Source organism: Eriocheir sinensis, chromosome 4, assembly GCF_024679095.1.
Source record: "Eriocheir sinensis breed Jianghai 21 chromosome 4, ASM2467909v1, whole genome shotgun sequence".
In the NCBI taxonomy this organism is placed as follows: domain Eukaryota; kingdom Metazoa; phylum Arthropoda; class Malacostraca; order Decapoda; family Varunidae; genus Eriocheir; species Eriocheir sinensis.
Window position 1 is genome coordinate 15,835,456 of NC_066512.1, and position 27,500 is coordinate 15,862,955.

Genomic DNA, 27,500 nt, shown 5'->3' on the forward strand with positions numbered 1-27,500 from the left:
GAGGGCGTGGAGCGGACACTTTTCTCGGAGGTGCGGTGAACAACAACGCGGCTGTATCTCTTCCGTTCGCCGCGCTCGATGCTCTCCCGCTCCTCTTCCTCCACTCGCTGGTACCCGCCTTGGCCAACATTGTCAGGGTCATCCTCGTGAAGGTCACTGCTGCTAGACTGAGTCTCGACACGAGGCCGCCCGTCGGGGGTGTCCCACACAGTGGTGGTGCGAGTCGTGGTGGTGATGGCGGTGACGGCACCCTCACGACGCTCAGCTTTAGCAATCACCTCCCTCTCCAGCACGTGACGTCTGGGGGACAGGCTGCCCTCCCTGCTGCCCCGCCTCTCCCCACTTGTGGTCCGGCTGCGGGTGGGCGTGTCCCTCTCCAGGCTGGTGTCCCGGCTGGACCGCGGCACCGGGGAGCGACGGAGCGACGGCCACTCGGGGGTTGGGGAGCTCAATCGCTGACGCACCTGCTGGCGGTGACGCTGCAGGCGTTGCTCGATGTCCTCAGCCATGGATGACTTACTGAAGAAAGAGGAGTCCCAAGACTCTGGGATGGATCCCCGTCGCTCCGTGTGCTCGGAGGCCGCCTTGGCAGCGTCGGCGGCGCGCCGGAGCATCACCCATTCCCGGGTGGGAGACATGTCACTCCCAGATTTCATTCTTCGGCGTTCCTCGAGGCGTCGTTCAATGTCCTCAGCCAACGTGGATGAGTCAGTGCCTTCAACAAACTCCCACTCATCCTCGCTCCGGGAGGAGGAGCGCTGGCGGGGGGTCTCCTCCCTGTCCGGGCTGGCGCCCTCTCGGCGCTGCCTCTTCTCCTGTCCGGGTCCGTCGCTCCAGTCATCGACGAAAACCTCGTCAGCTACCTCAGTGGCCGGGGACTTGGTACGTTCTCTCGACATGGGGCGCCGCCGCTCTAGCGAGGGTGACCTGTTCTGGCCAAACCACACCTGCTCGAAGAAGGACACCTTGCTGAGGAGCGAACGCTTGTGCTTTTCAGTGCGGCCTCGGCCATCCTCGCCCTGGGAGGCAGACTGTTTTCCTGGGCTCTTGTCAGCCATTGCTGCACACCCCCGCGCTCACGCGACGAGCAGCCGCGTGTGGGGAACTGGCTCGCGAAGGGACGTGCGCTCCTGATCACTGTCGGGGTCACACTGTGCCCTGCCGCCATGGGGGGATCATTGGGATGGGATGGGCTGAGCTGGGCTGGGCTTGCCGCTGGGCCCGCCTCCTTCACCCTTCACCGGCTCCTTCACTGTCGCCACACTCCCACCACCCTCGGAACCTTCTCTTCAAGGTCTCCTCAGTTGCTAAACACGTGTTTTATGCTCTAGGTACACACAGTCACCTTCATTTTAGAGGAAGGTGAACAGAGCCATGAATGACACTCTACGAGAACGCTACAAGTGAGCACATAAACATTATCTGCCTCAGTCACGAGCGCCGCGGTATGTTACTCGCCGAGCTGCCAGGCGCATGACGGTCCACAGCCACTACATAAAAAAAGTATACCTGTATTCATTAACTGTGTGTTAGTGGACACCAGATTTTCAAAGACATGACAGTAATACAGAAATGGCCAATGAAAATTATTTTAAGGCGAGAACATTTAATTGCGCAAGTGGCGGCGGCTCGGGGCACCTTGGCCTCCCAGGGTGGCAGGGAGGCTCCTGCAAGTTTACTGCCGCCTCAAGTTGTTACGATCCTTCTCTTCCTCCACCTCCATGTGCTGCAGGAGGACTGTCACATCATGTTAGCCGCCAGTTGTCCGTGACGACTATAAGGCGCTTTCTCCGTGAGATGACAAGGGCGGCAGCAGCAGGTAACAGGGGACCGCAGGGGTCACACCATTGACGGTCTTATTCACACCCATGCCGGTCCGTTGCCCTCGCCTGCCCGTCGTTCCGGCCCGGTGCGAGGTCTCAGCGGTACACAAACATCCGGAGTGAGAGACAGAGATTTCAACAGCAAGGTGGCGCGTGAGCATCACCGTGAGAGGAGGCAGGGAGGCTGCCTCTCATCTCCCCGTCGCTGAGTCTCCTTTCACTTTTTCCAGCATCTTTAATAGTCCCCAAGGCCATTACTTCTTGCCAGCAACGCCCTCCTCCTTTACCTCGTCGTCCCCGTACACCTGACACTGCCCACCCTCGTACCGTCATCCCCCCCAGCGCCCCCCCCCCGTCCCCGGCCACCCGATCTTACTGAGTGTGTCGCGACCACCGATTTGCCTCCTGCGCCCCCACAAGATACTCGACTCCTGTGACCTTCCGCCACCCCCTTCAGTCCCCCCCTCCCCGCCTGCTGGCACCGGCTTGGAGGCGCCTGATGTAGCTAGTATGAAGATGAGGAGCGGGGCGGCCCTTCAATGAGGATGTATGCTTGTTGATTTGATGTGTGTGTGTGTGTGTGTGTGTGTGTGTGTGTTAGAGAGAGAGAGAGAGAGAGAGAGAGAGAGAGAGAGAGAGAGAGAGAGAGTGTGTGTGTGTGTGTCATTTCAAAACAACACAACAAAAATCACCCTCCGACACAACACCTTCGTCCAAACACACGACAACACATGAAGGAAGGAAGGATGGAAGGAAGGAATGATGCAAGGAAGGAAGGAGGGAAAGAAAGAAAGAGGGAAGGAAGGAAGGAAAGAAGGAAAAAAAAGAAAGAAGGGAAGGAAGGAGAGAAGGAAAGAAAAATAGAAAAAAACAGCGGCAGAGGCACGGAGAGCAAACAGGGAGAGGTGGAGGTGGAGGTGTTTTCTTCCATGGTAACAAATATCGTGGTGGTGGCGGCGGTGGTGGTGGTGCTTAGGGGGGTGGGAGGTTATAGCGGGACCCAGCAGACAGGCGCCATGCATTGGGTGACCTCCATTACGAAAGCCTCCCTGATAATACATCCCATGAGTCCTTCCTCCCTTTGCCCTTTACTACCTGGGACTCGACTAATTAATATACCTGTTAGTGAGCTCAGGTATATCCTTTTTCCCTTTCCCATTTACTTTTCCTTCTATTCTACCTCTTTTATCTCCATTTTTTCCTGTAGTTAAACTTAGGTATCCCTTTTATCATTCCCATTTACTTTCCTTCTATATTTCTATCCCTTTCATCTTTTTTTTCCTGTGATTGAAGTCAGGTATAACTCTTCTATTTTCCATTTACTTTTCCTTCTCTGCTGTTCCATCTATTTCATCTATTATATTTTTGTATTTTGATTCTGATACTCCTCTTGTTTCTCCTATTTCGGTTTTCCTATAATACTACTTAAAATCCCTGTAACTGAACTCAAGTATCCCTTTTCTTTCTCTTTTCCATTTCCTTTTTTTCCTGTAACTTAAATCTGGTTCTCCTCCTTGTTGATCTGTTTCGGTTTTCTTACGCTCTTTCCTTCCCTCCCCTTTCTGGTCTCCTCTTTTATGTTCTTCTAAGCTATCTTTATCCCTTCTCTCATTACTTCTCGTGGCACACACCTCAAACACCTAAATTCCGCTACTACCTGGAAAATTATCTGCAGGTGTGTTTTAGTAAGGACGACGCAAAGCAACAGGTAGGCAGCCCAGAGCAGGAGGAAGGGAGGAGAGGAAGGAGGAGGTGGAAGAGGAGGAGGAAAAGAAGGAAGAAAGAGGAGGAGGAGGCAGTGTATGCATGGTGGGGACTGGCGGATAGCCAAGACTCCAGCATCACTGCCACCCATCCCCCATTCTTCTTCCCTCCCGCCTCCTGCCTCTTGCCATGGAAATATGACCACAACGACCACCACCACCACTACCTCCTCCTCCCGCCTTACATGTCCCTCTCGCCCACTCACCTGTATACCTGTCCATGCATGCATACCTGAGAGGAAAGGTGTATTTGATGAGTGGGGGTGAGAGTGGCGGTATTATGTATAGATTGGTGTTTGTGCCGGTAAGTTGGGTCCTCTGGTAACCTGTTTGTTTTATAAGGAATGGTGTATGTTTATGTATGTATCATTGCCATGTGTGTGTGTTTGGGGGGCGAGGTTGTGTGTGGGGGGAGGGGGAGAGGGGGAGAGGCTTGTGTCGTGTGTGTGTGTGTGTGTGTGTGTGTCCGTGTGTGTGGTGCAGGCAGAGGAAAATCGACACCGCCACACACGTCACTTTCCTCCTCCTCCCAGCACGCAATTCAGTATCCGTTTCACGTCTCCTCTGTACGATATGAGGCTTCGGCTGCGTTCTCATGTTCCTCATACTTCTCCCCCTCCTTGTCCTCGTCCTCTCCGCTCTCCTTTTCTTTTACATTCCTCTGATTGATCTTTTACATTTCCTCGTCTCTTCTTATTCCATCTTTCCTCTCTTCCTTCCCCCTTCATCTCTTCCTTTCTCTCTTTCCTCATACTCCTCGTCCTCTCCGCTCTCCTCCTCCTCTTTTGCTTTCTTCTTATTGAACTTACTATTTCGCTATCTCTTCCTTTACAAACTTTCTCTTTCTCCAATTATTACTGTTTCACTATTTCTCTTTTCTTCTCTTCTCTTTTTTCCCTCTTCGTTTCCTCCTCATTCTTCTACTCTTCTTCCTTCTATTACTGTTACTACACAAGCTTTCCTTTCTCTAATCAATACGGTTTCACTATTTTTGCGTTCCCCCTCTTTCCCCTTTTCCCTTGTTTCCCCTTCACTTCTCTTCCTTCTCCTTCTACTACTGTTACTACTACTACTACTACTATTACTACTACTACTATTACCATCAAAAACACCTATGGGGACTGAAACACGAGGCGCATTCCTAATACCTTACTCACATCGCCTGACTTATCTTGTGTTGTGGCTGTGTTGCTGGCCCTTATCCTCTCCTCATACTCCTCTCCCTCTTACTTATCCTCCTCCCCATCACTTCCAGTCAACCTTCTAACCCCCTCATCCTTTCCTCTCTCACTCCTTCCTTCTCTCTTTCGTAGCACAGGTGTGTTAGCCAGGCAGGTAACTAACTACGTATAACTCCTGACTTCCTTGACCTACCTGTCTCTCTACCTACCTGTCTCCCTCCCTCATATAACACCTGTCCCCTCCTGACCCTGTACTAACCCAAAGGAGCGCTCCCTACACCTCCCCCTTCGCCAACCTGCTCCCCCCCACGACCCCCTAATGCTCACCTGTTTCCCCCACCCCCATCACATCAGCACCCTCACCTCCGCCGCTCCCACCATCGATCCGCCACACTGCCTGACCCAACACACTGGCCAGGCATGCACTCTGTCTGCCTCTCAGCTGTTCCCTTGGCCCGCTGTGTTGCTTGTCTGGAGGTGGTTAAGTCGTCGGTCAGTCAGCCAGTCAAGCAATGGATGATGGTAATTTGTTTAAGTGTTTATCAAACCCTTCATATAGTCCTTAATTCCTGTATAGTCAGTCGAACAGTCAATTAGTCAGTCAGTCAGCCAAGTCACTAATACAATCTGTCTGTCAACGAGTCAAAGGGAGTCAGAGTCAACCATTTAATCAGTCAGTTATTCTTTCATTCATCCCTTTTCTCAGTCATTTAGTCAGTCAGTCAGTCAGTCAAGTCACTCATTCAGCCTGTCTGTCAGCTAGTCAACGGTAGTCAGAGTCAACCATTTACTAATTCAATTCCTCCATCAGTCAGTCAAACAATAATTTAGTCAGTCATTCAGTCAGTCAAATCACTCATTCAGTCTGTCTGTCAGCTAGTCAAAGGTAGTCAGAGTCAACCATTTGCTAATTCAATTCCTCCTTCAGTCAGTCAAACAATCATTTAGTCAGTCATTTAGTCAGTCATTCAGTCAGTCAAATCACTCATTCAGTCTGTCTGTCAGCTAGTCAAAGGTAGTCAGAGTCAACCATTTACTAATTCAATTCCTCTTTCAGTCACTCAAACAATCATTTAGTCTGTCATTTAGTCAGTCAGTCAGTCAGTCAATCAAGTCACTCATTCAGTCTGTCTGTCAGCTAGTCAAAGGTAGTCAGAGTCAACCATTTACTAATTCAATTCCTCCTTCAGTCAGTCAAACAATCATTTAGTCTGTCATTTAGTCAGTCAGTCAGTCAAGTCACTCATTCAGTCTGTCTGTCAGCTAGTCAACAGTAGTCAGAGTCAACCATTTACTAATTCAATTCCTCTTTCAGTCAGTCAAACAATTATTTAGTCAGTCAGTCAGCCAGGGCAATCGTTCATCCTGTCAGTCAGTAAGTCAGGGTTTATCAGAGTCACCCACACAGCCAATAACAAGCCTTCAGTTGCCCGTCAGCCACGCAGTCAGCCACACAGTCCCGGCCACTAATCTAGACCCCCCGTCCGTCAGCCGACCAGCCGGCGACACCAAAATTAAGATTCACTGATAAAAAAAAGGGAAAACTCATCACCAAATAAGCGACGACCTCCTTTCCTCCGTCTTCTTTTTCTTATTCTCCTCCTTCTCCATTTGCTCCCTTGAACCCTCCTCCTCCTCCTCCTCCTCCTCCTCCTCCCATTCCTCATTAGTGACTCCTCTTTCTCCTCCTGTTACCCTATTCTTTTTTCCCTTTCTCCCTAACGATGCTATTTCGATTCCTTGTTATTCACCTTCCTCGACTTTCCTTCCTGCTTTCCTTTCTTCCATCCTTACTAGTTTCTTTCTTCCTCCTGGTCCTAATACTCCCTCTAACTTCCTATGTTCACGGTCGTTTTCCTTCCTCTCTTCCCTTCCTTTCTTTCGTTCTTTCTTCATTCTTTCCTTCGTTTCTTTTTCTTTCCTTCCTTCCTTCCTTCTTACTCCTAATACTTCCATTAATCTTAGAATCCCGACTATTTTCCTCTCCTTCCTCCTCCTCCTCCTCCTCCTCCACTAGTTTCCTTCATCTCCAGTTATTTTCCTTCCTCCTCCCTGACCCTGCTGTCCAAGGGTCTCATAAAGCAACAAGCAATTACCTCACGTGACTCCCTACCTCTGTTATTATTTTTTCCCTTTCCCTCTTCCTCCTCCTCCTCCTCCTCCTCAAAGGAAAACGAGATTAGACCGAAATTCTCCCCACCGTGTCATGATCCTGTATTCGTTTTCTTATTTTTTCTTTTCTTTTTCTTTTTCTTCCTCTCCCTTCGTGAAGAACTTTTATAAACCTGAATCCTCTTTTTTTTTTTTTTATGTTACATGCTTATTTGGTTTGTTGGCTGGCATTTGTTTTTGTTTGTTTTATCATTCAGTTTATTCATCATTATCATCTTCATCATCATCATCAAAACTATCACCAGCATTATCTATTATCATCGGTGCCGTCAACAACACGAACATCAAACTAAGGAATCATTAAAAAAAACAAGTAAATCAACATCAAAAAACAACAAAACAACTTCTCCTCCTCTTCCTCCTCCTCTTCCACATCCTCCTCCTCCTCCTCCTCCTTCTCCTTGGGCACAAAAGAAAGTAAGAAACAAGACCCATAAGAATACCAATACGTTCTCCTGAGGCTGAAAGTACCGGGAAAGGTGAAATATGGAGGCAGGTGTGTTTGTGTGTGTGGGGTTTGCGGGTGGAGGGTGAGGTGGGGTGGCTAGGAGGACGTGGATGAGTGAAGGTGAAACGTGTAAAGGAAGGGTGAAGTGTGGGTTTGGTATGAAGACAGAGTAAGGTGGGTTTAGTTCTTGCGCCAAAGGAAGCAGCTCGTGGCCAAACAATATACATCGAAAAAAATCTCGCTGTGTCACTGAACCTAAAAACCGAAAACTGAAAGAGCGCCCAATCCAAATGGTAGAAAATGAGAGGTTTGACGAGAACAAGAGGAAGGAGAAAGGGCTAATGAGTAACAGGGGTGAAAGAAAAAGGGAGAGAGCGGCAAATGAAAGTAAGGTGAAGGAAGAGAGATGAGGAGAGTGGCCGTGGTGAAAGGCAAGAAAGAGAGAGTAGAGAGGGAGAAAGTGAACATAAAGTTATAAAGAAAACACAGAATGAGAGCGAACAAAAGGAAAAAAATGGACAGGCGAGTGAGAAGCAAAAATGTTAAATCAAAATAGTAGTAGTAGTAGTAGTAGTAGTAGTAGTAGTAGTAGTAGTAGTAATGGTAGCAGTAGTAGTGGTAGTAGTAGTAGTGGTAGTAGTAGTTGTAGTAGTAGAGGTATTAGTAGTAACAGATGTTAAGTGAAAGGGGAATAATAAGAAAAAGACGAGGAGAACAAGAACAGGAAAATAAGAGAAAACGAGACAGAGGAGAAGAAGAAAAAGAAGACCATTAAGAAAGATGAGACGGTAGAAAAGAAGAAAACAAGAAAAGGGAAAGAAAGAGAGAAAAGGCGAAACGAAAGAGAAGAAGAAAAAGAAGACCATTAAGAAAGACGAGAAGGTAGAAAAACACAAAACAAGAATAGGAAAGTAAGAGAGAAAAAGCGAGACAAAGAAAGGAAGAAAAAAAAAGACAATTAAGAAAGACGAGAAATTAGAAAAGAACAAAACAAGAACAGGAACGCAAGATCGAAAACGAATCAGAAGGAAACATTAAGAAGACCTATAAGAAAGACGAGAAGAAAGAAAAGAACAGGGGACCAATCCTGACCCAAACGAGTCCATCAGGTCGGGCAAGTCCACAACCGCCACCTTCCCTTCCTTGCCGCTTACCACTTTCTTCTCCCCTCCCCCTTCTCTGCCGCCACTTGCCCCCCCTCCCTCCCTCCCTCCACCCCAACTCCTTTCCACCGCCCTCCTCGACCCCCTCACGCCGCCCACCCGCCCACGCAGCGACGCCAGAGCCACCTACACACACACACACACACACACACACACACAGAGGATAATAATTACACATCCTTGCACTAATATCCACACCAACTACCACACACCCACAATAATCTCTCTCTCTCTCTCTCTCTCTCTCTCTCTCTCTCTCTCTCTCTCTCTCTCTCTCTCTCTCTCTCTCTCTCTCTCTCTCTCCAAGAAGAAAGCTGCGCCTCCCTTGAAAGTAACATAGGCGAAAAAAAGGCAAAAAATATGATTGGCAAGGAAGGAAATGTTACCAAAGAAAACGAGGGACACTTGAGGGGTAACGTGCAAACCTTCCAGCTCACGATAATGTTTTCACAGTCATGATTGAAAAGCCTTGTCAAATTACCACTAGGCTCATAAAACTGCCAGCCATGGAAATACCCACAACCTCCACGAAGGCCGTATCAAATGTGGGTGTGTAAGTAATTCCCGAATGTCTGGAGAATATGGGCCTAATTGGATGGGAGAGAGCGCCTGTGAAGATATCAAGTGACGTCGACAGCAAGTGATAGGAGTAGACAAAATAAGCTGAAGGTAAAGCTGGACATTCCATATATGACGAAAGGGGTGAAGAAGAGGGGCTGAAAATCATGTAACAAAATACTGAATAGGTTGGAAGTTTGTATACATATAAGAGGTTGAAAATTACGTTTTATATTGCTGTATACACGTAGAAAGTCTTTATATAATGAGGTTAATATAATGTTATGATACTGTATATGTTAAACGTTTGTATGTAGAGGAGGTTAAAGGTAATGTTATATATTGCTGTACATGTAGAAAGTCTTTATATAATGAGGTTAATGTAATGTTATGATACTGTATATGTAAAACGTTTGTATGTAGAGGAGGTTAAAGATAATGTTATATATTGCTGTACATGTAGAAAGTCTTTATATAATGAGGTTAATGTAATGTTATGATACTGTATAATTATGTAAAGCGTTTGTACGTATAAGAGGTTGAAAATAATCTCATAATAATATCGTACATGTAAGAAGTTTGTATTTATAAAAGATAGAAAATAATGTTATATAATGTTTGTTAGGAATTTTGTATAAATAAGGTTAAAGGTAGTGATTTAAACAATGCTACAAATGGTGTATATGATCAATGGTGAAAGTAATGGTGTGTAATTCTGTATAAGAAAAACTAGATAGAAAAGACCTGAAGCATCGCTATATAATGATGTCAAAATGAATGTGATAATTCCGAGAGATGCTGAGGAATGGAGATAAATAGCCCCGTCAGTTATGTAAGAGGCAGGTAGTGTCTGGTAAACAGGTATGCCGGTAGGCTGGAGGGCGGTACATAAATAAAGTTAATACATATGTACGGGCGGTGGCGGGGCGGGGGAGGGAACAGAATGACTTACCGTGCGGCAGGGGAGGGGCAGCACGTGCACACACACACACACAGGTAATCATACACGCGTCTCCTTGTAGGCCAGCACACTTACCTGGGGAAGAAAGGAGAAAGGAAAATTAAATAATATTGCGGTTTTGTGAACACTGATTACGACAACAATGAAGACAACAAAATCAATAACAATGTCACTAACATTTGATGCAATGACACCTTTGATGACGGTAACATCAATGATACTTACCAAAAGATAATAATAAAAATAACAGTTGTAATAATAACAATAATAATAATAATAATAATAATAATAATAATAATAATAATAATAATAATAATAATAATAATAATAATAATAATAATAATAATAATAATAATAATAATAATAATAATAATAATAATAATAATAATAAGAATAGATAGAAGATAGATAGATAGATAGATAACATACATAAATTAATAGAGAGAGAGAGAGAGAGAGAGAGAGAGAGAGAGAGAGAGAGAGAGAGAGAGAGAGAGAGAGAGAGAGAGAGAGAGAGAGAGAGAGAGAGAGAGAGAGAGAGAGAGAGAGAGAGAGAGAGAGAGAGAGAGTAAAGAAAGTACGTCGAAGGGTAAGCAAGGAGAAAGGAAGGACGATGCGTGCATAAAAACTCCTCCTCTTCCTCCTCCTCCTCCTCCTTCTCCTCCAACTACGTCTCGCATACCTCCTCCTCCTCCTCCTCCTCCTCCTCCTTCTCCTCCTCCTCCTCCTTCTCCTCCTCCCCCTCCTCCTCCTCCTCCTTCCCTTCCTTCTCTTCCTCCTTCCCTTTCTTATCACATTTCGGTTGTCAATCAAATTTTCAAGGTTTTATTGTTATTGTTTCTCTCTCTCTCTCTCTCTCTCTCTCTCTCTCTCTCTCTCTCTCTCTCTCTCTCTCTCTCTCTCTCTCTCTCCATCTATCTATCTATCTATCTATCTATTTATCTATCTATCTATCTGTCTATTTATCTGTCTATCTATCTATCTATCTGGGAAATTGAGGGAGAGAAGGAATTGACAAAACGTGAGGGAAAGTGAAAAAAAGGTGTTTGAGAGTCGGGTAAAGGAAATAAAACAATGAAGGAGTGAGGGAAGGAGGAAAGGAGGAGGAAAACGTGATCGGGAGACAGGAGGAAGAAGGGACGGAGGGAGGGAGGGAGGAAGAGACGGGAGGAAGCAAAACATGAGTGGTTGGCAGGAGGTAAAAAAAAAAAAAATGATAATAAATAATGAATGACGAAGAATGAAAGTGTTGAGTCACGATGATGGATGCGAAGGAACGAATGGTTGTACAGATTTTTTTTTTGAGAGAGAGAGAGAGAGAGAGAGAGAGAGAGAGAGAGAGAGAGAGAGAGAGAGAGAGAGAGAGAGAGAGAGAGATGGAAAGGGCAGGAAGGATGAGAGAGGGCGAACAGCAACAGAAGGAAGAGGAGGAGGAGGAGGAGGAGGAGGAGGAGGACGTAGAGGTTATACAGCCATGCACAGAGGCATTTCCGGGCCTTCACTTTCATTTTTACTCCCTCCTCCTCCTCCTCCTTTTCCCTCCTCAACCCTTTCATTCTCTCCAATCCTTTCACACCTTTCCCTCCCTTCTCTCTTATTTTCTTATTACACGGCATTTCACTTAACCTTCCTGCTTCTGTTTTTACCTTCTCTCTGCTATTTATTTTTCTCTATTTTTCACTCTCTCCAACCTCATTTCCTCTTTTATTAGTCTTTGCCTTTTCATCCCCACCAGACCCTTCCCCCTCTCCCTTGTTTTCTTCCTTATTTTCCTTATTTTTCAGTCTTCATCTTTCATTTAATTTTCATTTCTCTAATTTTGCCTCCCTCCCTCATTTGGTTCTTCACGTTTATCCCTCTCTTCCTTCTCGCACCCTCGTTTCCTCTTTTGTCTTTTCCTTTCCTTCCTTCCTCCCTCATTCAGTTTTTCGTCTCCATCTCTTATCCCTCTCTTCATCCTCCTTCCCTCCCTTATCTGGTTCCTTTCTCACGACTCACACATCACTGCCTCTCTCTTTCTTCTCTTTCAGTCCTTTACTCTATATTATTTTCCATCCGTTCACTCTATACTTCGACCTAAGCCTCGTTCTATCACCCTCTGCACCCTTGTTCTCTCCGTGTCCAATTTCCTCTCTCACGACTCACACATCACTGCCTCCCTCTTTCTTCTCTTTCAGTCCTTCACTCTATATCACTTTCCATCCGTTCACTCTATACTTCGGTCTAAACCTCGTTCTATCCCTCTCTGCATCCCTGTTCCCTCCGTGTCCAATTTCCTCTCTCACGATGCACACTTCTCTGCCTCTGTCTCTTTCCCTCCAGTCCTTCATTCTATGCTTTTCGTCATGATCCTCTTTCGCATTCTCTCTTCTTCCATTCCGAAACAATACTGGTAGGGAGACGATGATAACCATACACAGACAAATTAAGTAAACGAACAAAATAAAAATAAAACATTAACATCAAAACAACCACAACAAAATAAACGAACACAAAAAATATCAGTAACAATAAATGACAACAGGAAACATTAACACATTTAGCACAAGAGACATCAAAAACAAGTAACACGAACCATTAAAAAAAAAATCGCAGTGACCTACTATGACCTATTCATCCTACTATAACTATTCATCCACCTACTGACCTATCCATTTATCCTCACCCATTGACTCATCCACTCAGTCTCTGCTAATACAAGAAAATGAAAACAAACGCACATAGAGACAGAGGCAGCTGCAAAATGACGGTGCAACACACTTAAAAAATAATGAATTCATCCAATGTAGCAGACACACCACTCAACAGTTGTACTAATTAATTAACTCTCTCTCTCTCTCTCTCTCTCTCTCTCTCTCTCTCTCTCTCTCTCTCTCTCTCTCTCTCTCTCTCTCTCTCTCTCTCTCTCTCTCTCTCTCTCTCTCTCTCTCTCTCTCTCCGCCTCAGCAACGACCCCACATGCAGTGCTTAAGAAGTCTAATCTGGGTCTTGTCAATTTCACAGCGGGGAGAAAGTAGAGTGTGTGCGTGTGTGTGTTTTGTGATCATAATCCGTGTGTGTGTGATTATAATGCGTCGCCAGGATTGGAAAATGCCCTTGTGCTCTTTTTTTCTTCTTCACCTACTACTAATCGGTCTTCATCACATGCCGCGTGGAGATGAAGTAGAGTTCCTTTAACGCTTAGTAGCCTGCGAAGGAGACTGGTGAGGTTGGAGGATAGAGGAGAATATGGGAAAGTTAAAAGCACGAGGGGAAAATGTGGGAATGATAAACAAATTTTTTTTCTCAATTATCTATATTCACCTTTTTTTTTAGTTTCTTCACTTCTGTGCCTCCTCCCTTATCTTTTTTTTTTTTTTTTAATAAGCAGAGGATATTAAAGAGATAAAAAAACAAGTATCCAACTTTTTACATTTCATTTCATCTGCCATTTTTCATATTTTACAAAGAGAAACATCACAAATTTCATCTTCATTCCGTTTGATTATCTCCCCTAACCCCCTAAACGTCCCCCCTTTCCTCTGTCCAATCTCATCGCCCCTCCTTAATTATTCCTCCGGCAACATTTTCACATCACACAAACATAAACTACACAAACTCTCTTCGCTCCTTTTAATTATTTACCCCAAACACCCAACTCCTCATCATTATTTTTCTGCGTCCAGTCTCTTCGTTCTTCCTTCATTAATCCCTAGCCATATTTTTAACATCACACTTACATAAACATATCCACCAACTCTTTCTTCGTTTCGTTTAACTCTCTGCCTCGGTTACTCATCTACATCAGTCTTTCTTTATTATTCCCTTGGCACATTTACACTTCAAGGTAGTACTCGGAACAGGTCTGGCTGGCTGACTGTCTGACTGGGTCGCCGCTCGATATGCAGCTCGCCAAACCCGCGTGCTAATGTTCAGCTAGGAGAGTCAATTAACGTCTTGCACAAACGACAACGAGGACACAGACGGATGGATATGATGATCGCCGCGTTTCTTTATGTACGATTATTTATAGAGGGTCATTGTACTGGTGGGGGGATGAGGGGGGGAAGGTCAGAGGGTGAAAGTGGGTGGTGGTGATGCTGGTGGAAGTGGTGGTGGTAGTGGAGGTGATGATGGTCAAGGAGGTAATAGATGTAGTAGTAGTAGTAGTAGTAGTAGTAAAGTAGAAGTAGTAACAGAAGTAGTAGTAGTAAGCAGTAGTAGTAGCGATAGTGATGGTGGTGAATGTGGTGTGTGTTTGAGGGGAGCAGTGGTAGAGGAGGGTGGTGGTGGTGGTGGTGGTGTGCTGATAAGGGAGGAGGTGAAGATTGGGTTATGAGGAGCTGAATGGACGAGTTCTCTTTTTTATATATCTTTCCGGTAGTTTTATATCCCTTTCCTGTAGTAGTAGTAGTAGTAAAGCAGGTCGTCCCCGGATACTATGTCGGGGTACTAGTACTTCTACGACGGGATTCAGGGCTCTCAAATTCCTTTCCCGGGTGTGGAACAACCGGACAGCCGACACTGGCCAAGTGCGCGGAGGAGAGGAGGGGGAGGAGGAGGAGGAGGCGCGGTCGGTCGGTGGGTGAGCGCTGGGTGGGGGGGGGGGGTCCCTATATTCTGGTCAACAGGTAAGGTGTGTGGTTCGTTCAGTTTTTTGTTGGTGGGCCTTATCAAACACGGTAAAGGTAAGGTAAGGTAAACGGTTCCTGGGAATTGCTATTTTTTTGTGTCTAGGTTTTGAGACGGGTTTAGTAATTGTGGATTCGTTAGCATGTCGGTGTAGTAACTATCTTGAGACCACTTGCGTAGATGTCTTCAGCAGTTAGCTTATAGAGTTCCCAAGAAACATTCAGTATAAGTAAACCATTAATACCTTCCGCATATCCAGTGACAACGATGTGACCAAGAAAACTTCCCTATATATACATGGAACAGCTTCACCTTCTGCTAATCCCATGACAACAGAGCCACACATTCACCCGAGGGAGTTACTATTTCCGCCGGTGCTTCTGTTCTCCTCCGTCCCCTTCGGCGCTATAGTACAAAAAGAAGCTATGGTAGGCGGGGGCTTCATGCATCCCCCTCAGGCCTTGGGGACGCGACGTGGATGGGCCATTAAAACACATAAGCGCTGCCTCGTCCCAAAGCTTTCCGACGTGAGTGGGTAATCTTGGGCTCCTCAGCTACCGCCAGTTTGTTTTACCGCTCTACGTAAATCTCTCTCTCCTTGAGCCGGGGGACAGGTATGCGTGAGTGATGTGGTGTTTTGAGTCGTTTTGAGTCGTCTCTCTCTCTCTGTTCGGTTTTTCATTTCGGTGCGTGCAAGTTTTTTCTCCCGTTTTCTCCTCTCTTAAATGTTCCTCGTCGCTTTATAGGTGAGTGTTGCGGTGTTTTGAGTCATCCAGCAACACCAAAACCCTCACAGTTGTTCCACGTTCTCTTTCCACTCTTTCCCTCTCTGTGTTTGCTCTTTTATTTCGGCGATCGCATGTTATATTACCTTTCCATCTCTCTCTTCACTGTTTCTCGTGGCATTATAGGAGAATACTGCTGTGTTTTGAGTCATTCTGAAACATCAAAACCCTCGCAGTTGTTCCCCGTTCTCTCTTTATCTCTCTCTGTGTTCGCTCTTTCATTTTGGTGAGTGCATGTTTTTTTCCCCTTTCCTTCGCTCTTAAATGTCTCTCGTGGCATTAAAGGAGAATACTGCTGTGTCTTGAGTCATTCTGAAACATCAAAACCCTCGCAGTTGTTCCCCGTACTCTCTTTCTCTCTCTGTGTTCGCTCTTTCATTTCGGTGAGTGCAAGTTTTTTCGCCTTTCCTTCGCTCTTAAATGTCCCTCGTCGCGTTGCATCACCTCAGTTTATGTCTCGTCACCTGTTGCGGCCGCGTGACTGATTATGTGATGTGGACTGATACGGACACGAATATACCACATAAAAAAAAGGAAAATGGTGTCAGTGGCTGGTGGGGAAGGGAGGGAGAGATGGGGGAGAAGATGGCAATGGGAGAAAGAAGGAGGGAGGGAGGGAGGGAGATCAGGTGTGTGTGATAAGAGAGGTGACGGAAGGTGAGGTGACGGAGGAGGTGAGAATGGATAAGAGAGATGGAAGGTCAGACGGGAGAAGTGAAAAATAAAGAAAATAAACATAGCTGGGTGAGGGAGAGAGAAAATATTGAAAGGGAGGGAGAGAGAAGGAAGGAGGGAGTGATAGGAGAGGTGACGTAAGGTGACGGAGGAGGTGAGAAAGGGTAAGAGAGATGGAAGGTCAGACGGGAGAAGTGAAACATGAAGAAAATAAACATAACTGGGTGAGGGAGAGAGAAAGTATTGAAAGGGAGGGCGAGAGAAGGAAGGAGGGAGTGATAGGAGAGGTGACGTAAGGTGACGGAGGAGGTGAGAGTGGGTGAGGGAGATAGAAGGTCAGAGGGAAGAAAATATACCTAACTGGGTGAGGGAGGGAGGAGAAGAGACAATTGAAGACGTTTATAGGAGATGAAGAAGAAAACAAATGCGACAGACAGAAATGAGGAAACGGGACACGAAATAAAGGTGCATAAGAGAGTGAGGGAGTGAGACAGAAGGTGAAGGGGAGGTAAAGTAAGAGAGTGAGTAAGGTGATGAAGGTGGGGTTGTTAAGGGGCAAGGAAAATTGAGGAGGAGGAATATAAAGGAAAATAAAGGAAGGAGAGCGGGTTAGGTGGTATAAGAAAGGGAAAAAAAAATCAAGGGGGATAGAGAGATAATAAACAGTGGGAGCGAAGGTGGCGAGGTATATGGGAGAGAAAGACAGAGAGCCATGGGGGATAGAGAGGAAGGTCGAGGAAGGAGGACTGAGAAGGTGGGATGGGTTGATGGGTAGGTGGGTAGGTGTGGAGGGGAAGGATTCAGATCTAAGGTAAAAGTAAAATGGCAGGTGAAGGTAGGTTAGTGGATTAGTTGAGAAGATAAGGCAACAGGTAATTAGGTCAGACTATCAAAGGGGCTGAAGGAGAGAGGTATGGTGTAGAAGGAGGATATAAGGAGAGAGGGAGGGATGTAAGGGGTGAGGGTGGGTTATAAGAGACACGGGGAAGATCTTGGGTCGAGTTAGACTGATACGTAGGTGAAGGGGAGGAGGGAAACGGGAACTCTAGATCAGGTAAAGAATAAAGAATGGCTGGGCTGGAGAGGTGTGTGGGAAAGATGGACTGGTAAGTATGGAAGTGGAATAAAAAGGGAGTTAGGAAGGGGTATTAAAGGAAAGGAGATTTTTTGGATGCAGAATGGAGGGAGAAACGATATGAGCTGATATATATGAAAGGGTAAAAAAAAAGGAGTTAGAAGGGGGTATTAAAGGAAAGGAAAAAAGGATTGTTTGGGTGCAGAATGAAGGGAGAAAAAGGAATGGGCTGGTAGGTATGAAAGGGTAAAAAAAGAGTTAGGAGGGGATATTAATTAAAGAAAGGGAGAAAGTACTGTTGGGGTGTGAAGATGGGAGGAGCTGGTAGGTACATGGAGCCACTATAAATAAAATTCGCCTGAGTCACTAACAGGCTAGGGTCGGTCATCCAAGAGGCCAAACAAGAGAGCTTACCGGCGCTATAGGCAAAAAAAAAAAAAAAAAAAAAAAAAAGCGTCAAAAAGGGATATTAGCGGAAGGGAGATAGGACTGGGAGGGGTGCGGATGGAAGGGGTACAGGTAGGTAAGCGATGAGAACTAGAATTGTAGGGGAATAGAACGACGTATGAGGGAGGACTATGGAGGGTGTGAGGGAGAAGAATTTAGGGTGATGATATATGACAGGGTGAGGGAGAACTCGTGTGTGGGTGTCGGTGGCGGGTGGAGGGAAGTGGAGGGGTGAGGGAGAGCTTTATGTGGGTGGTGGTGGTGGAGGGGGAGGGTGTGTCCTTAATGTGGAGTCATGAGGAGGTGAGGGTGATGACAAAGGCGCCAGAATGCACTGGTTTGCTTGGACGCAATTTGTAAGCCAGACCAAAGCTCCCTCATCTCTTCACTTCTTTTCACTTCTCTTTCTTCTAATCTCTTCCTCCTCTGTCTATCTCTTCTCTTCTTATCTCTTCTTCCTCTATCTCTTCTTTCTCTATCTATTCATCATCTATCTATCCAGCTATATACATCTATCTCTATTTCTTCTCATACACACACCTACCTACCCACATAACTACCCACCCACCAACCCACCCACACCCACCCACCCAACACACGCACCCACACCCACAAACTTAAATTCCACACAGTATAAATAACTTCTATTAATATACTTGCATGAGGACAACCTTAAATATCCATAACTCTCTTCATTAACCCACAAATGGTAAGTTTATACACAAGCACAACACACAAGAGCATTGATATATTCTTAAATGACGCAAGAACCACCGCAGCACGTTGGCAAACAAAATATATTCATTCTTCTATCTCTCTTTTCTTTACCTTCGTCTCTCCCTCCCTTCCTTTCCATATACTCTACATTCCTATCTTCATTCCCTTACCCTTTCCATACCACCTCTTCATTCCTCCCCATCCGGTTTCCCTTATGAGAGGAAGACGTGGGTGTATACATGCCCTAAGGTAACACCAGGGTAAGGGAAAGGCTTGCATCAGGGGTGAGAGGAAGGGAGGAATGGAGGGAAGGAGAGGAAGAGAGGGGGAGAAAGAGGGTGGAAGATGGAATGGCAAGGAGGAGGAGAGAAGGGGTAAACCAGTCTTGCTTGCACAACACACACACACACACACACGTACACAGACACACACACACACACACACACACACACACACACACACACACGTACACAGACACACACACACACACACACACACACACACACACACACACACACACACACACACACACACACACACACACACACACACACACACACACACACACGCACACCTGAAAGTGGGTGGTGTGCATTACCTGGCATACCTTTCGAGATGTCCTTCAAAGCATCCCTCCTCACAGCACACCAGTCTAGCTACGTCCAACAGGTGAATGAGAGGGAGAGAGTAAGAAAGCGAGCAAAGAAGAAATGAAAGAAAGAAAGGAATAGGAGAGAAAGAAAAAGAACGTAAGAATGAGAGAAGTTTTTTTTTTTTTTTTTTTTTACAAAGGAGGCAGCTCAAGGGCACACAAAAAATGAAAACAATAATAAAAAAGCCCGCTAATCGCTGCTCCCATAAAAGAATCAGAAGAGGTGGCCAAAAGCAAGGTCAAATTCGGGAGGAGAGGTGTCCTGATACCCTCCTCTTGAAAGAGTTCAAGTCATAGGCAGAAGGAAATACAGATGAAGGAAGATTGTTCCAGAGTTTACCAGCGTGAGGGATGAAAGAGTGAAGATGCTGGTTAACTCTTGCATAAGGGGTTTGGACAGTATAGGGATGAGCATGAGTAGAAAGTCGTGTGCAGCGGGGCCGCGGGAGGGGGGGAGGCATGCAGTTAGCAAGTTCAGAAGAGCAGTCAGCGTGGAAATATCGATAGAAGATAGAAAGAGAGGCAACATCGGCGCGGAATTTAAGAGGTAGAAGACTATCAGTAGGAGGAGGAGAGCTGATGAGACGAAGAGCCTTAGCCTCCACTCTATCCAGAAGAGCTGTGTGGGTGGAGCCCCCCCACACGTGAGATGCATACTCCATAGGAGGGCGGACAAGGCCCCTGTATATGGATAGCAACTGCGCGGGGGAGAAGAACTGGCGGAGACGATACAGAACGCCCAACCTCGAGGAGGCTGATTTAGCGAGAGAGGAGGTATGAAGTTTCCAGTTGAGATTTTGAGTTAAGGATAGACCGAGGATGTTTAGTGTTGAAGAAGGTGACAGCTGAGTGTTGTCGAAGAATAGGGGATAGGTGTTTGGAAGATTGTGTCGAGTTGATAGGTGGAGAAATTGAGTTTTTGAGGCATTGAAGGACACAAGGTTCCTTCTGCCCCAGTCGGAAATGATAGCAAGGTCTGAGGTTAAGCGTTCTGCAGCCTCCAGTCTGGAGTTGTGTACTTCCTGTTTTGATGGTCTTCTATTGAAAGAAGTTGAATAATGCAGAGTGGAGTCGTCGGCATACGAGTGGACATGACAGTTTGTTATGGAAAGAAGATCATTGATGAATAACAGGAAGAGAGTGGGTGATAGGACAGAGCCCTGTGGAACGCCACTGTTGATAGGTTTAGGGGAAGAGCAGTGACCGTCTACCACCGCAGAGATAGAACGGCCGGAAAGGAAGCTGGAGATAAGGGAACAGAGAGAGGGATAGAATCCGAAAGAGGGCAGTTTAGAAAGTAAAGACTGGTGCCAGACTCTATCGAAGGCTTTCGATATGTCTAGCGCAACAGAGAAAGTTTCACCGAAACTGCTAAGAGAGGATGACCAAGAGTCAGTTAAGAGAGCAAGAAGATCGCCAGTAGAACGCCCCTTGCGGAATCCATACTGGCGATCAGATAGAAGATTAGAAGTGGAAAGGTGCTTTTGAATCTTCCGGTTAAGGATTGATTCAAAAGCTTTAGATAGACATGAAAGTAAAGCTATTGGGCGGTAATTTGAGGGATTGGAGCGGTCACCCTTCTTAGGCACAGGCTGTACAAAGGCATACTTCCAGCAGGAAGGAAAGATAGATGTTGATAGGCAGAGACGAAAGAGTTTGACCAGGCAGGGTGTCAGCACAGAAGTACAGTTTTTAAGGACAATAGGAGGCACTCCATCAGGTCCATAAGCCTTCTGAGAGTTGAGGCCATAGAGGGGATAGAAAACATCATTAAGAAGAATCTTAATAACAGGCATAAAGGAGTCAGAGGGGGGATGAGTAGGAGGAATATGCCCAGAATCGTCCAAGGTGGAGTTCTTACAGAAAGTTTGAGCGAAGAGTTCAGCCTTAGAGACAGATGAGACGGCAGTGCTGCCGTCAGGGTTAAGGGAAAGAGGAAGAAGTGAAATTGGAAGAGATATTTTTGGCTAGAGTCACGGGAAGAATTAGAAGAAGCAAGGTGTTGACATTTTCTATTTATAAAAGAAGTTTTGGTAAGTCGGAGAATAGATTTGGCACGATTCCGGGCTGAAATGTATAGATCAAAGTTAGTGGGAGTTCGAAGGCTCTGGAACCTTTTGTGAGCTGCCTCTATCTTTAATAGCACGAGAACAAGCGTGATTAAACCAAGGCTTTTTAGCATGAGGAGTAGAGAAAGTACGTGGAATGTATGCCTCCATTCCAGAGACAATCACCTCTGTGATGCGCTGAGCACACACAGAGGGGTCTCTCTCCTGGAAGCAGTAATCATTCCACGGGAAATCGGAAAAGTACATCCTCAGGTCGTCCCACCGAGCTGAAGCAAAATGCCAGAAGCATCGCCTCCTCGGTGGGTCCAGAGGATGTACAGGAGCGATAGGACAGGATACAGAAATAAGGTTATGATCGGAGGAGCCCAACGGAGAGAACAGTTTGACAGAGTAAGCAGAAGGATTAGAGGTAAGGAAGAGGTCTAGAATGTTGGGCCTGTCTCCAAGACGGTCGGGAATACGAGTAGGGTGCTGAACCAACTGCTCTAGGTCGTTGAGGAGAGCAAAGTTGAAGGCTTGTTCACCAGGCTGGTCAGTGAAAGAGGATGAAAGCCAAAGCTGGTGGTGAACATTGAAATCTCCCAAGATGGAGATTTCAGCGAAGGGAGAGTGGGTCAAGATGCGCTCCACTTTAGAGTTCAAATAGTCGAAGAGTTTTACATAGTTAGTAGAGTTAGGTGAGAGATAAACAACACAGATGTATTTAGTAATAGAATGACAATGAAGTCTTAGCCAGATGGTGGAAAATTCAGAAGAGTCAAGGTCGTGGGCACGAGAGCAAGTGATGTCGTTGCGCACGTAGGCGCAACATCCAGCTTTGGCTTGAAATTTAGGATAGAGATAGTAGGAGGGAACAGAGTAGAGGTTGCTGTCAGTAGCCTCAGAAACCTGTGTTTCGGTGAGGAAGAGAAGGTGAGGTTTAGAGGAGGAGAGATGGTGTTCCACAGAATGAAAATTAGAACGGAGACCGCGAATGTTGCAGAAATTGATAAGGAGGAGGTTCGAGGAGTTATCAGGACACCTCTCAAATCGGCAGCCAGAAGGGGAGTCCTCCCTGGGGGAATTTATGGTCCCCCCCCCAGGCGGGGACTCCGAGGCAGTTATTATTTTCGCCATGTTGAATTTTGAATTTTGGGAAAACGTGTGTGTGTTTTGTGAATGTAGTGTGGTGTAGAAAGAGAGAGGAACTGTCTTTAGAGAGCATGCTGAACTGCTCTCTGGTGTTGATGAGACAAAAGGGAAACGGTTAGTGAGGACATGGGAAGGGTCTTTGAAGGGCTTCAGTAAATAAAGAAAGGAGAAATATAAACATAGAAAGATAAAAAAAAGAAACCGCAAAGCCAATGCAAATGTAAGAACGGATGCCAGGTGTAGAAAAAAAACCCTCTAAACACAAACAGCAACAAAACACACCATACAAAAACTCTATAACAATGAACAAAGGGAAAAAAATATCGCACTAACCAACACAAACGAACTAAACAAACAAACAAACACAGAAAGCCTGAAACACAACGACTACCTGCTTGCTTCGCTCTTTCCCTCAAGTCACTGGTCAACAACAACAACAACAACAACAACAACAACAACAACAACAACAGCAACAACACCAACAACAACAACAGTACGCCTCCTAAACAAACTCCTTTCAGTGTCACTCCAAACCAGTAGCGGGGTAAATAATAATAATAATAATAATAATAATAATAATAATAATAATAATAATGATACGACTCTCCTACCACAAGGCCGAAAGGGTTGATCCTGTAGGGTTAGGCAAGGAGGATGACATTGCTTTTTCTTTCATATTCTCTCTCTCTCTCTCTCTCTCTCTCTCTCTCTCTCTCTCTCTCTCTCTCTCTCTCTCTCTCTCTCTCTCTCTCTCTCTCTCTCTCTCTCTCTCTCTCTTAAATGACGTAAACAGTAAAATGAATGAAACTGTGTTTTAACGAAGAAAATGAGACGAGAGAGAGAGAGAGAAAGAGAGAAAGAAAGAGAGAAGAAAGAAGACAGAAAAAAAAGGATTAAAAGAAAGTAAGAGAGAAGAATAAAGATAAAGAGAGAGAGAGAGAGAGAGAGAGAGAGAGAGAGAGAGAGAGAGAGAGAGAGAGAGAGAGAGAGAGAGAGAGAGAGAGAGAGAGAGAGAAATAACTTATGACTCTTGCACCTGAAACTAAATATATCTACGGAGAGACACCACCTAGACACATCAAAGAAAATGAACCCCCCCCCCCCCACACACACACACACACTGACCCCCCACCCTTTGAACTCCTGACCCACGCTCCCAGACGACCCCCCCCCCACCCATCCCCACCTCAGAGCGTGATACAAAGACAAACACATACACACACACAATTAAAATATATATCCGCGCATAAACCTCAGAGTTCATGGCGCAGAAAGCAGATCCCAAGCACCAATTTCTTCTGAACAAACGTAGATATGAATGATCTTGGCGACAGGGGGGTTGAGTTTGAGAGAGATGAGAGGTTTGGGAGGCTGGGAATGAGGGAGAAGAGAGAGAGTAAGGAGGGGAGGTGTGAATGGTGCGGTGAGGGAGAGTTGGAGATCTGTTACTCGGGAAGGGAGTTGAGGGTGAGAGAAATGAGAGTTTGGGAGGTTGGGAGTGAGGGAGAAGAGGGAGAGTAAGGAGGGGAGAAGGAGTGGGGGTGGGTCGGTAAGGGAGAGTTGCAGATCTGTTACTCGGGAAGGGAGTTGAGGGTGAGGGAGATGAGGGTTTTGTGAGGCTGGGGGTGAGGGAGAAGAGGGAGAGTAAGGAGGGAAGTAGTGGGGTTGGGTCGGTAAATGGGGAAGGGAGTTGAGGGTGAGAGATGAGGAGTTTTGGGGAGCTGGTAGTGAGGGTGAAGAGGGAGAGTAAGGAGGGGAGAAGGTGAAGGGTGTTGGTGAGGGACAGGTGAACATGGGTTGGTGGGGAAGCGAAAGAAAGGAAGGAAAAGCATAATATTTTGGAAGTGAAAGGTAGACTGAAAAAGAGATGAAGAAAGAGAAAGAGAAAACCATAACTTCAATTTAGCAAAGAAATAAAAGAGAAAAAAAGACCTTACGGGGAGGAAACAATAGAAGGAAGATGACGGACAGCAAAAAAAAAAAAAGACAGTAAACAAAAGAGCAGAAAGAGGAAGGAAATGACAGCACGAAAAAGGAAAAAAAAAAACACTAATTGGTAAAGCAGAGAAAGGAGAGGGAAGAATAGGACGGCATGTAAGAATAAGTAGAAATAAGAGACAGGAGGATGAGGATGAGGAGGAGGATGAGAAGGAGGAGGAGGAGGAAGAGTAAGAGAATAAGTAAAAATAAGTGGTGAGAGGAGAAAGAGAACGAGAGAGAGAGAGGAGAGGCAGGTGATATGTAGGTGGGAGGGAGGGTAAGTAAGAAGAGATGTGACAGTGAGTGGGTGGACGCAGCAGGAGACGAGGGCAAGGCAGCAGGAGGAGGATGGAGGGGCGTGGGGTGCACCTCCAACGGGCGGGCGGGGCGGTGAGCGAGCGCATTCAAGGTCACGGGCCCAATGCGGCATCGAGTAGGCGAAGCGCGGCGGGTAGCGTTGTGTCATCTCCGCTTTGGCCGTGTGGCGTCAGCAGCCTTTCTCGGGTGCCGGTGTCGGATGTCCAGGTGCTCGAGGCGGGGCAGGGCGGGGCGGAGTGGGGCAAGTTCAGTGTGGGGTGGGGTGGGGTGAGGCAGGGTGTGGCGAGTTGAGGGTGGATTGCATATTGATAAGGGATGGATGGGTAGGTCAGGGTGAAACGCAGAGACTGTGCACATAAGATGAGGGATGGATAGGGCGGGGTGGATTGCAAGGAGATGGGAAGGGCTCAGAGTGGATGGCATGATGATGAATGATGGAACGAAGGGGCGGTTCAATGAAGCGACAGGGAATGGAAGGGAAGAGCAAGGAAGCGAAGGGAAAAGAAGAGAAGAAACGGATGCTCATAGGACCAAGAGGGGATCATTTCTAGCCCATCTTAATATACACAGACTAGAGCTTGTTGGAGATACAAAAGACGTGTATTGGTTGTATAAGTCATTACGCTCACACTTGCATTGTATCTGATGACTTCTTTACCAGGAAAAAACGTGTCAATCAGCATGCAGGAAGAACCACAACAGGAAAACTATGGTATGAAAATAAAGAAGGAGGAGAAGGAGGAGGAGGAAGAGGAGGAGCCACCAGCACAACACCTGCCTGCCAGTCTATCTGCTGCCGAGTGACGATAGACACTAATAATAATAACTTCCCAAGTGAGGACAGAAATAGCGCGCTGTCCCGCCTCCGCCGCGCCACCAAACAACGCCGCGACGATAAACATGAAAGGAAACTAAATATATGTTCTTTATGTGCGGGCCGGAGACACTACTTCCACCCCCTTGCTCCCTGTGCTTCACCTCCTTACGCAATACTCTCTCTCTCTCTCTCTCTCTCTCTCTCTCTCTCTCTCTCTCTCTCTCTCTCTCTCTCTCTCTCTCTCTCTCTCTCAAATGGCTTATTTGTATTTTTAAGATACAGTTTCCATATATTTCAAGCATTTGTTTAGCTCCCCTCTCTCTCTCTCTCTCTCTCTCTCTCTCTCTCTCTCTCTCTCTCTCTCTCTCTCTCTCTCTCTCTCTCTCTCTCTCTCTCTCTTTTTTTCAAATGGCTTATTTGTGTTTTTAAGATACTGTTTCCATATATTTCTTGTATTTGTTTAGTTCCCCTATATATACCGTACTCTCTCTCTCTCTCTCTCTCTCTCTCTCTCTCTCTCTCTCTCTCTCTCTCTCTCTCTCTCTCTCTCTCTCTCTCTCTCTCTCTCTCTCTCTCTCTCTCTCTCTCTCTCTCTCTCTCTCTCCTGCGTGTCTGCCAGGTGAAAATAGATCACCTGAGGAAAAGTCGTCCCCAAACAGAGACAACAAGCACGCCGTAGCTATGATAAACACTCGCCGCTGCCAGCCCGGATGACAACGCTGAGCTGAGGGTGTTTGTTTTAAAATAGCTTCCCTTGAAATGCCAGCCCCGCGACTCCGCCTGGCGTACGTTTTCTCTTTCCTTTGTGACTGAGAGGGCGAGTGACGGGCAACGGGCGGCCAGGCGATCAAGAACCTTACCTGCCCGGGCTAGGTGGGATACTTGGGAAACTTAAGAATAATGGGATTTTTTCTTCTCTTATTTTGCAGTCTTTTCCCTTGAGTCTCTTTTTTGCGGTTCCCTTCTATAAGTTTTTTTCTTTCTTTTCTATAACTTTTGTATCGGAATATATATTTTTTCGTACGGTTTCTTACTGTAGTTTATTCTTTTATTTGCGGGCTTTCTTTTGTTATACCTTTCGCATTTGAACAGCCTCGAAAACTACCTATATACTACTCGAAAGCTAATCTGAGGCATATACGGTGAAATTACAAGCTATAGAATAATAAAGCTCTCCAAGTAAAGAAATCTAATGCGTATGTTCGAAGAAAATACTAATATTCCAAGTCTGCAGTGTCAGCGTATCATTTCGAGCGTTTAATTATATCATCCTGGGCTAGAAGTGTTGATAAATGGGACGGCGATTATGTCAAGCTTTAGACCCTGAGCTAAGGTGATGGTGCGTGTGTGTGTGTGTGTGACGAAACCGGACATGATACAAATGCTGCGAGTGGCATGAAGAACATTAAGGGGAGAGAAAAAAAAGATAAGGCAGATATATCTAGTCTGAGCATATGTCCCTTCTCTCTCTCTCTCTCTCACACACACACACACACACACACACACACACACACACACACACACACACCCTCACACACACACGCTCTCCCCCCCCACACACAACCCCTCCCCCAACACACACCCTTCCACACACACACCTCTCCCTCCCTCCCCCCAAAACAATACCCAGGTCTGAAGTAGAAGAGAAAGAGAGAGAAGGAGCATAACTTTTTAATGGGTCCTTAATCAAATGTGTACCCAAGTTCTTCCTCCGCGGCCTGACGACAGATTACCGTCACCTGAGGTTTATTTGCGTCATCTCGCGAGCAGAAGTGACTGTGAAGACGTCTGGCTGTGCTCTGCTTCCCCGGAGATCAAAGCGAAGGACACAAGCAATGAGATGAAATGTTTCTGTATTGCGAGGTAAACTGTGGAGTGTTACGTGAGGTGGTTGAGGATGCTGAGGAGGAGGATTACGATGATGGTGTTGACGGAAATAATAAATAGCGATGATGCCAGGAATACCACCATAATAATCAAGAGGTAAGAGTAAGGAAGACGATGAATATATGTAGTTGAGGATGCTGATGGTGATTACAATGACCTAAATAATAATGATAATAATGATAAGAACAGTACGATAACAATGAAAATATAGAAATAAGGAAAACTAAGATATTGAGGTGATATTTTTCATGGCGAGGGAAATGAACG

General features: G+C 45.9%; 1 protein-coding gene across 1 annotated transcript in view; it reads right to left on the reverse strand.

Moving 5' to 3' along the window:
* The window catches only part of LOC126982254 (muscle-specific protein 300 kDa-like), a 267,239-nt gene extending 266,077 nt beyond the window's left edge, over window positions 1-1,162 (reverse strand). The window contains 1 exon segment of the mRNA XM_050834206.1: window positions 1-1,162. This exon segment is cut by the window's left edge and continues 656 nt beyond it. Within this exon segment, the coding sequence (XP_050690163.1) occupies window positions 1-1,058 (1,058 nt within the window). The 5' untranslated portion in view covers window positions 1,059-1,162.
* Window positions 1,163-27,500: the final 26,338 nt, after the last annotated feature.